At 40.5% G+C, this 11,221-nt stretch overlaps 1 protein-coding gene across 3 annotated transcripts in view; it reads right to left on the reverse strand.

Moving 5' to 3' along the window:
- The window catches only part of tbc1d20 (TBC1 domain family, member 20), a 38,465-nt gene extending 34,075 nt beyond the window's left edge, over window positions 1–4,390 (reverse strand). For all 3 annotated transcript variants that reach the window (XM_060910007.1, XM_060910006.1, XM_060910008.1), the window contains exon 1: window positions 4,004–4,390. In XM_060910007.1, the coding sequence (XP_060765990.1) occupies window positions 4,004–4,070 (67 nt within the window). In that variant the 5' untranslated portion in view covers window positions 4,071–4,390. The remainder of the gene's footprint in view (window positions 1–4,003) is intronic.
- Window positions 4,391–11,221: the final 6,831 nt, after the last annotated feature.

Raw genomic sequence — 11,221 nt, forward strand, 5'->3', positions numbered from 1 at the left:
GAAAAAAAAAACCCTTTCCATCAGTTAACCACAAACGCCTGAATTAAAAAAAAAAAAAAATATATATATATATATATATATATATATATATATATATATATATATATATGAGAGAGCGGTGGCTACAATTATCAACACCTTAATCTTTTGGCCATTGCAAAAGTAAAAAAGACTTTCAATACGTAAATTGTGCATGAATAGTTACTGAAACTTCCACTGGGGGGGGAAAGAGTTGATTCCCGATTACTTAGCGTATCAGATCACGTGACACTGTTCCACAATTATCGACACCTTTGTTCACAGTTACTAACACCGTTCCACAATTATCGACACACAGATATTTTTTATATATATATATATATATATATATATAAAAATTATAATTGGTATGTGGTATGAAGTTAACAAAATTTTTATTTAAAATTTGTCTGGCAGACTTATATTTAATACAAAATAGCTTTTATATAAAATATATCGATGCCAGTGTTTACACAAATGAGGAAGTAATTCTAATGTTTGTAAACAAATGAACTGATAATATTTAACCTGTATCAGAAAATCTTTTTCCACTTTCTACCCACTTTGTAAGTATTTTCGTAGATCACATTTTGTTAATCATTCGCTGTTATTTGTATTACTTTCTAGTTTTGTAGTTTACCAATAAATGTCAACAGGCAATTGACATTGTAACCACATGAAAATCCAGGTCAAAGGTCAATTTTTTTAAAATTGAGATTTTAAATTCACATCTAAAAATATAAAATGTCTACTGATATTTTAATGTGTGGTAGATATTTACAACAAACTGCAAAAAAAAATCTGAATGGAATAGAAAAATCTGAATATTTCAAGCATGTAATTTTTTTTGTATGCTAGGAATTTACACTACCGTTCAAAAGTTTGGGGTCACCCAGACAATTTTGTGTTTTCCATGAAAAGTCACATTTTTATTTACCACCATAAGTTGTAAAATGAATAGAAAATATAGTCAAGACATTTTTCTGGCCATTTTGAGCATTTAATCGACCCCACAAATGTGATGCTCCAGAAACTCAATCTGCTCAAAGGAAGGTCAGTTTTATAGCTTCTCTAAAGAGCTAAACTGTTTTCAGCTGTGCTAACATGATTGTACAAGGGTTTTCTAATCATCCATTAGCCTTCTGAGGCAATGAGCAAACACATTGTACCATTAGAATACTGGAGTGATAGTTGCTGGAAATGGGCCTCTATACACCCATGTAGATATTGCACCAAAAACCAGACATTTTGGTGGTGTTTACATTAGACCGTATCCGTCTCGTTTTCGTCGCGGATGCACTGTCCGTTCACATTAAAACGCCAGGAAACAACTCCACAGGCGGAACAACTTGAATCCGCCAGGGCCCACGTATTCAACCCAGTTCGTATCTGATCCGGTGCTGTGTAAACATTGAGATATGAGGAAACGCAGTGCTGAGCTCTAGCTGACGTCGTCATTGGACAACGTCACTGTGACATCCACCTTCCTGATTCGCTGGCGTTGTTCATGCCACGTTGGTCATGTGACGCGACTGCTGAAAAACGGCGCGGACTTCACTTCCTGCTATTGTTTCCGCCTTGTATCACCTTTTTGTTTTTCATTAAAGAGTATAAAAGTATGAATATAATGCTTTGCTTTGTCATTCTTAATGTTGTTCATGGTAAGAGGCAAATACTGCCCATTGTGTAGTTATGATTGTCTTTAGGCTTGCCATCCTTCCACTTGCAAGTGGTGAGTGACTTGCGCATGCCCGATATGCACTGGGATCACACACACAGCGGCTCAGTCCCGAATCACTGCTCATGCGCTTCACTCGCGCGCTCTGTGAGCTGCACAGGGCCGGAGTGCGCACCCTCCAGAGGGCACTCGCTGTTCAGGGCGGAGTGATTTGGAGCGCAGCTGCTGAGGAGGAAGCGCTGAGCCGCACTGACACATTTCAACTTACGTGCCGTCTAGTCATGTGATTAGCGTATCCGTGTATTGGCGTTGCTGTGTGCACGCGAATCGTTTTAAAAACGTTAATCTGATGATCCGCTGATACGGTCTAATGTAAACACCACCTTAGTAGAATTTAGCTAGAATAGTCATTTACCACATTAGCAATGTACAGAGTGTATTTCTGATTAGTTTAAAGTGATCTTCATTGAAAAGAACAGTGCTTTTCTTTCAAAAATAAGGAAATTTCAAAGTGACCCCAAACTTTTGAACGGTAGTGTAATTCTGGTCTAATTCTATTTATTGCAATAGGATTCCAAATAATCTATAAGCATTCCATTGTGTTATGAATCAGAAAAAATGATTATAACTGACAGCATTTTTATTTTTTTAAAAGTACTTCATCTACTTCAACAATGTTACACAAAGATTGATCCATAACAGTTATGTCACTTAATTCCACAGGGTGTCGATAATGGTGGACACCGGGGAAAGTGATCACTATTACTAACACCTCACGTGACTTCTCAAATGTACATTTAGATACAAAATGGTGACTGTCAAATGAAAGCATAAGAAACAGTAGGTTTCAACAAGAACATCATGAAATATAAGTGACTCTGATAAGTAAAAACATGTCCATGATCTTTCCACCATGCTTACCTTCGATGATAACATCTGGGTTTTCCTCAAATTGCTGATCGTGCTAAAAAAAATTCCATCTCGGGTAACAAGCTGTGTCATCAGATGACAAGGTCAAAGAACGACGGGGGTCTTCCAGTTGATTAGTTAACCAACAATGACTGTTGTAACTGAAACTCACACTTAGTTTTTTATTGGTAAATCTGAAAAGGTGTTGATAATTGTAGCTGCCGCTCGCTCTCTCATATGTATGTATGTATGTATGTATGCACATACACAGAAGCACAGAGCCTGAAGAATGAGCCTGTGCATACGTCATCAAGGTCTGTGGTCATAATCATAAGCCTGAATGTTAAATACTTACCTATTTGATAAATAGTGCACTATATAAGGGGTAAGTAACTATTAACTCACACCCTATTCAGGACATTTATAGACAGAGCAGGGCCTCATTTAGGATTCAGCCAAGGTAATGTTTTCTCTGAGGTATTCACAGTAATTATAAAAATTAAAGGCGTCTTAATATTGATATGAAGTCATTTTCACATTGGTGTAAAACTCTATATATAACTATAAACTATACTTAAAATGACACTTAAGGATAAAATGTTTAATCTCCTTCCAAAACCAACACACACACACACAAATAGTATAGTGTCTATATACACACACACACACATACATACAGTGTGTGTGTGTGTGTATATATGAGAATGAGACAATACATGGTTTAAAATTATTATTAATCACTTTTTCTGCACAAGTTAATATTTAACAACAGCATACTGATATAATTTGGGGAAAACAGTGTTTAGGGCACAGCTTATAGGTCGATAGGGAACCTCTCGTCTTCTTCCGCTTATCCGGGACCGGGTCGCGGAGGCAGCAGTCTAAGCATGGAAGCCCAAACTTCCCTTTCCCCAGACACCTCGGGAAGAACACCGAGGCGTTCCCAGGCCAGCCGAGAGACATAGTCCCTCCAGCGTGTCTTGGGTCTTCCCCGGGGCCTCCTCCCGGGGGAACATGCCTGGAACACCTCCCCAGGGAGGCGTCCAGGAGGCATCCGAAAAAGATGCCCGAGCCACCTCAGCTGGTTCCTCTCGATGTGGAGGAGCAGCGGCTCTACTCCGAGCTCCTCCCGAGTGACTGTGCTTCTCACCCTATCTCTATCCCAGCCACCCTGCGAAGGAAACTCATTTCAGCCGCTTGTATCCGCGATCTTGTTTTTTCTGTCATTACCCAAAGCTCATGACCATAGGTGAGAGTCGGAACGTAGATCGACCGGTAAATTGAGAGCTTCGCCTTTTGGCTCAGCTCCTTCTTCACCAAGGGAACCTTCATTTTGTAAATACTGAAACTTTATTAATTTATTGTGATCCATTATAGCCATTATCCAAGCAGCTTTACCTTGTTTTCCAATCCCATCCAGAGAGGTGGAGGAGGCTCCGAAATTTCTGCACTTTTTCAGGTTCATGGTGTTGACATATTATTTCCAACACGGCTGTGTTTTCGCTTCAGCTCGCAGGAACCGCACTGAAGACACTACGAGTGCCATCCGAGTTCCTGCACATCACTGATCTGCTTTTTCACCGTCACTTAGTGGAACAGAACAGTCCTGAAAAAGGCCACGATCACTCAGATAATAAATCCCTGTTTCACTAAACTGAACAAAGCTCTCCAACCAAACACAAACATTTCACATATATTCACGTATATGAAAAATAGCCATTTTATGTGCATTAACTAAAAATACAATGCTGATTGTACAGCATCCTCTCTGAGTTGGCATTCTCTTTCCGGAAGTGAGCCACAATAATATCAGTATGTTCAGACCTACCAAAATAAAAGCCCCCTTCTAAGCCCTTTTCTAACAGCTTCCTATTGTTCCTGTTATTCCTGACACGCCCCCTTTATTCCTTTTTCCACTTTCAATCTTTTTGTCTTTAAGTGTACAAAAAACAAAGTACACAAACCACTGCAAAATCCAGCTTTACAAAACACACACATACGAGGGTTTGACAAAGAAGTAATAATAATAATAATAATTTTTTAAAAATGTAAACAAATACAGTACAGAGAAAACTAGAAGGGCACTTGGTAAAGTGCATACTTTCACTAAGCCACATATTCAGATTTGTATCAAAATCTAATCAATTATTCCTTGGCCCGTGGCCCACCTTTCCTCAAAGTTTCATCAAAATCCGTTTACTACTTTCTAAGTTACATGGGGAACATACAAACAAATGGAGGCGAAAACATAACCTCCTCAAACAAAGTTCGCAGAGATTTAAAAAAAAAACCCTCACATGTCTAATGAATTCCTCCCATTCTAAATGATCTCCTCATTCTAACTAAAAACTAAAACATCTGGGGCCGTATTCACAAAGAATTTTATCTTAACGTTAGGACTCCTAAATCGCACTAAAAGTTATGTAGGAGTTGTTTCTTAAAAGTAATTCACAAAGCCACTGAGACCTACTTTTAGTTAAGAAAACTGTGAACTCTTAAACTAAGAGTAACTCTGTTGCTATGGATGACGTTAATTCACATGCACGAGCTTAGACGCAATGACAACGGTGATTGGTTGTTGAGTGACAGGGCGGCTCATTGGAAAGTCATACGTAATGTATCAAGTGAAAATAAGGAAATAGTCTTCAAAGCTGGATGATAAGATAAAGATGATGGATAGAGAAATACATGTATGAAGAGAATTAAGTGCAAACCCCAAAATGATGCTTTTGACAAATAAAAATAAGAAGATTGCGGTGCGTAAATTGTCAAGGGAATAAAAGCGCCTTTTGCCTTGTTAGTTGTTCACGTAGGCTACTTATTCAATAGGACAATTATCCAATTTAGGACAATATGTTGCATACTTTAAATGTCAGCACGCACGTAATCCAAATTTGTTTTCCATAATGGACGAAACGCCTAGACGGAAACGAAAGCCCAATTGGTCCCAGGACCAGTTGCTGCTCCAGGCCCAGTTGGTGCTTGAACGCAAAACAATAATAAAAGGAAAATTTGGCTCCGGGACAACAAGCAAAACTAAGAGGGATGCATGGGAAAGTGTCTCGTTCAATATGAATGCTGCGTTCCCCGGAGTCTCCCGCACAGCAGACGACTGTGAAAAGAGATGGTATTCGCTGCAATCTCATTAGAGGACTGAGATTGCAGCCTACAAACGAGCCATCAGTAAAACAGGTAGGAATTAACATTGCTTATTTAGCCTACCATGCAATTTACAAAAACTAAATGCAACATAATATTTGTTTAGGTTCTTGGTAGACTCTTTTATCCAAAGTGCTATAGTGATATGAAGACGTTTATGTGAGGTAGCCTGCTTTGCATGTCATTGAAATATTCTATGCATATTTTAGGAGGGTGGCACGGTGGTGTAGTGGTTAGCGCTGTCGCCTCACAGCAAGAAGGTCCGGGTTCGAGCCCCGTGGCTGGCAAGGGCCTTTCTGTGCGGAGTTTGCATGTTCTCCCCGTGTCCGCGTGGGTTTCCTCCGGGTGCTCCGGTTTCCCCCACAGCCCAAAGACATGCAGGTTAGGTTAACTGGTGACTCTAAATTGACGATAGGTGTGAGTGTGAATGGTTGTCTGTGTCAGCCCTGTGATGACCTGGCGACTTGTCCAGGGTGTACCCTGCCTTTCGCCCGTACTCAGCTGGGATAGGCTCCAGCTTGCCTGCGACCCTGTAGAACAGGATAAAGCAGCTACAGATAATGAGAGATATTTTAGGAGAAGGCTCAGCACCAAAGCCTGTGTCCCCAGTTACATCAGTGGTGTACAGCGTGCTGGAGTCAGATACAATCATCACTGGTATTGAGGGTGCTGCTGACCCAGCAATGCAGTTATTGTTACAGATAGAGGCATAAGCATTGTGCAATAATCAGACACTGAAATGTATGCATAGTGATATTTAATGAAAGAGTAAAGAACACCCAGCTCCCAAAAATGTGCTCACAAAGTTATCCTAATAACAATATCTCCTCCCTAGGGCACAGGAGTATCAACACCCAGAAGATCCTCCACTTCCTCTCCCACGTCCTCCTCTTCCTCTCCTCCTCCTTGTCTCCCACATCCTCTTCCATCTCCTCCACGCACTCCTCCTCTTCCAGCTGCAGCGTCTCCCTCCAGTGGGCCTCTGTCTCCTCCTGCCACCCCTCTCCTTCCTGCTGCAGGTGCCAGTTCCTCACCCCTGATGGAAAAAAAAATGAAGATGGAAATACGTGTGCTTAGAAGGCAAAAGAAGGTTTTGAAGGAAAAAGAGAGGCTAAAGAGCGAATATTAAACATTGCTAATAGACAAAATGAAAAATGACACCCAATAAATGACCCAGGATGAAATGTTTTGCTGTTTTTTTTTTTTCTTACCAGTGTGTATTCACAAAGTGATCCCTGTATGCCAGTCCACTTCATCCATGTTTATCACATTTTCATTGCCATCATCATCATTGCTGTCGTCATTGTCTGTCATCATCACTATCCTCCGGCTGTGGGATATTCCTTTGCCGGCAGAGGTTGTGAAGAATACCACACACAGTGATAACTCTGCTGGCTGTCTCTGGGCTGAGTCTTATTTCACTGTGTAGTACATGAAATCTGCGTTTCATTTGGCCTGTTCCTCTCTCCACAACACTGCGTGTCCTTTTGTGTGCTCTAACATACACCAAGAAAACAGTAAACATTGTTAAATGTGTGTGCAGTCTTTAAGTCATGATATGGAATTGTATGAATTGTAAATAGCCTTAATACTGTACAGTCATGACAACCTTACCTGTTATAACTTAACTGTGGTCCTGGCTATGGATCAAGGTAAGGAGTCAGTAGCCACCTTTTGCATGGATATCCACTGTCCCCCAGCAAATGACATCCAGCTGGTACATGGTGCCCCTCGAAAAGCTGCCTCAAACCACTCTCTATCAATATTCTTGAATCGTGTGTTGATCCGGGCTATTTCGCAACAATGTCCAGTATGGTGTAACGTGAGTCAAAGACAATTTGTGTGTTTATTGAATGGAATTTTCTGTGATTGACAAAGACGTATTGATCCTGAGAGAGCGCAATTATTCTTATATGCGTCCCATCAATGGGACTGATCACACCAGGCATACCTGCGATCTCCATAAAGTTGCCTTTGATCCTTTGTTGATGGCGATGGTCTAAAGGGAACCGGATAAACTGACGGATTATATGGGGTCTACAGAGCGCGTTGATGGTTTGATTGATGGAACGGCTTACCGATGGCTGTGATAGTCCTAAATTGTCCATGTTGCAGAGCTGCATTTTCCCCGTAGCCAAATACAGGAGTGTTGACAAACACTTCAACTCCGGCGTTATCGGGTTGTTTCGGTTGGTTGGGGTCATTATTACGTCCCTCACCAACTCAACTACAACTTCTATCCCTTCACGATCCATTCGGTATCTTTTTAATAATTCTCTATCATCTAACGTCTCTAAAACATTGCATCGTGGAATGACAGCAGCCATTTTAGGACTTTTTGTGAATAGGTCTTAGTGAGTTAGGAGTCCTCTGGGCTACTTCTAAGCTCTCCTAGACTTAAGTGCTACTTTTAGGCCTAAAATGTTTTGTGAATAACTCTTATTTTTAAAAATTAGGAGTCCTAAAGTTACAATTGACACGCCCATTATTTTTAGGAGTTTCTCCTAAATTCGCCTGTTAGGAGCTACTTTTAGCCTTAAGATTCTTTGTGAATACGGCCCCTGATGTTTTACTGACTTTGACACTTTTTTTTTTGCTATTTTTAATTGGCAAGGGAGTTTGCAAAAAAAAAGTCACCTCAAAACAAAACAAGGTAAAATTTGGTTTTTAAGTTGTCGCTCTGGCTTTGTGAATATGAAATTTACCCCAAAGCACAAGCAATTTGACTGCCTCTTGTTCCTCCTGGTACAGGTTCCCAACCTTGGTCCTGGATACCCCATTTTAATGTTTTCCCTGTTCTCAGAATAGCTCTTAAACTAATCAGCTAATTAACAACCCTGTTAAGCCAGAACTTAACAAATATGTCTTCCATATCTATATGGTTTATGCATTTGTTTGTTTTATTTTTCATTTAACTGCCATGCTTATCACTAGGTTTGTTGTCTGTTCCCCAAATTTGAACAATCCACCATGGGTTCCAGGGCGTTTAAGGTTGCAGCCACCAAGCTGTGGAATTCTCTCCCTCAGTGTCTTTGGGATTGTATATCCATCCACCCAACCATTATCTGTAGCTGCTTATCCTGTACAGGGTCACAGGCAAGCTGGAGCCTATCCCAGCTGACTATGGGTGAGAGGCAGGGTACGCCCTCGACAAGTCACCAGGTCATCGCAGGGCTGACACATAGAGACAAACAACCATTTACACCTATGGTTAATTTAGAGCCACCAATTAGCCTAACATGCATGTCATTGGACTGTGGGGGAAACCGGAGCGCCCAGAGGAAATCCACACAGACACGGGGAGAACATGCAAACTCCACACAGAAAGGCTCTCGCCAGCCGCTGGGCTTGAACCCAGAACCTTCTTACTGTGAGGCGACAGTGCTAACCACTACACCACTGTGTTACCAGGTATATCTCTTCCCAAATTCAAAAATCATCTCAAGGCTTCCAGTGCTCAGCATAAATGAGTACACCCCCTTTGAAAAGTAACATTTTTAACAATATCTCAATGAACACAAACAATTTCCAAAATGTTGACAAGACAAAGTTTAATATAACATCTGTTTAACTTATAACGTGAAAGTAAGGTTAATAATATAAACTTAGATTACACATTTTTTCAGTGAAGCGAGACATTACAAATAAATTCAATGTTGAACACGGGCACCCCAAACATGTGGAAATTACATTTTTTTAGCCGCTGAAAAAAAGAGTTCATATTGGTGTCACAACAACAACAACATTAAATTTATATAGGCAAGGCAAGTTTATTTATATAGCACATTTCATACACAGTGGCAGTTCAATGTGCTTTAGAGAAGTAAAAGCAAAACAGTAAACAATAGAAAATAAAATTACATAAAATAAATGGGGAAGAAAATTAATAAGAATTAAACAATAGTAGAAATAAAATAATAAAATGAGATAAAAATTCAATTAAAAAAACCAGCAGAATAAAATAGAATAAAAGTTAAGTAAAATTTAAAACATGGAGAGACTGTAAAAGTAAAGAGTTTAAAACATGTAGAGATGGCAATATTAATAATTTAGCAGAAAGCATCTGAAAACAGCTTGGTCTTTAACCTAGATTTGAAGCTGCCAACAGCAGGAGCATTTTTGATGTCCTCTGGGAGTTGGTTCCATAGTTGTACTGCATAGTAGCTAAAAGCTGCTTCACCACACTGCTACACCACACTACAAATTTTTTCAGCTTTACTCAAATTAGGGTGGTGCAAAAATGAGTACGCCCCACAACAAAAACTACTACATCTAGTACTTTGTATGGCCCCCATGATCTTTAATGACAGCACCAAGTCTTCTAGGCATGGAATGAACAAGTTGGCGACATTTTGCAACATCAATCTTTTTCCATTCTTCAACAATGACCTCTTTAAGTGACAGGATGCTGGATGGAGAGTGATGCTCAACTTGTCTCTTCAGAATTCCCCATAGGTGTTCGATTGGGTTCAGATCAGGAGACACACTTGGCCACTGAAACACTTTCACCCTGTTCTTCTTCAGAAATCCAACAGTGGCCTTAGATGTGTATTTAGTCATGTTGGAAAAGTGCACAATGACCAAGGGCACGGAGGGATGGTAGCATCTTCTCTTTCAGTATAGAGTAATACATCTGTGAATTCATGATGCCATCAATGAAATGCAGCTCCCTGACACCAGCAGCACTCATGCAGCCCCACATAAGGACACTGCCACCACCATGTTTCATTTTTCTTTGTCTTCCTCACCTTTGGTACGCCATACAGTTTTGAAGCCATCAGTTCCAAAAACATTTATCTTGGTCTCATCACTCCAGAGTATAGAGTTCCAGTAGTCTTCATCTTTGTCAGCATGGGCCCTGGCAAACTCTAGGCGGGCTTTTTTGTGCCTGGGCTTTAGCAGAGCTTCTTTTGTGGACGGCATCCATGCATGCCATTCCTCTGCAGTGTACGCTGTATTGTGTCACGGGAAATAGTCATCCCAGTTTGGCTTTCTACTTCTGTAGATAACCGCAGTGAACTTGCATGCTGATTTTCTTCAACCCTTCTCCTCAGAAGACGCTCCTGTCGAGGTGTTAACTTCCATGGACGACCTGGACGTCTCTGAGAGATGGTTGCAGTTCCATCTTTCTTAAATTTTTGTCCCACTTTTGCTACAGTATTCTGACTGATAAGTAAAGCTTTGCTGATCTTCTTGTAGCCTTCACCTTTGTGGTGTAAAGAAATTATTTTCTTTGGGGAATTCTGAAGAGACAAGTTGAGCATCACTCTCCATCCAGCATCCTGTCACTAAAAAAGGTCATTGTTGAAGAATGGAAAAAGATTGATGTTGCAAAATGTCGCCAACTTGTTCATTCCATGCCTAGAAGACTTGGTGCTGTCATTAAAAATCATGGTGAAACATGAAACATGGTGGTGGCAGTGTCCTTATGTGGGGCTGCATGAGTGCTGCTGGTGT

The sequence above is a fragment of the Neoarius graeffei genome, chromosome 26 (assembly GCF_027579695.1).
Source record: "Neoarius graeffei isolate fNeoGra1 chromosome 26, fNeoGra1.pri, whole genome shotgun sequence".
Taxonomy (NCBI): Eukaryota; Metazoa; Chordata; class Actinopteri; order Siluriformes; family Ariidae; genus Neoarius; species Neoarius graeffei.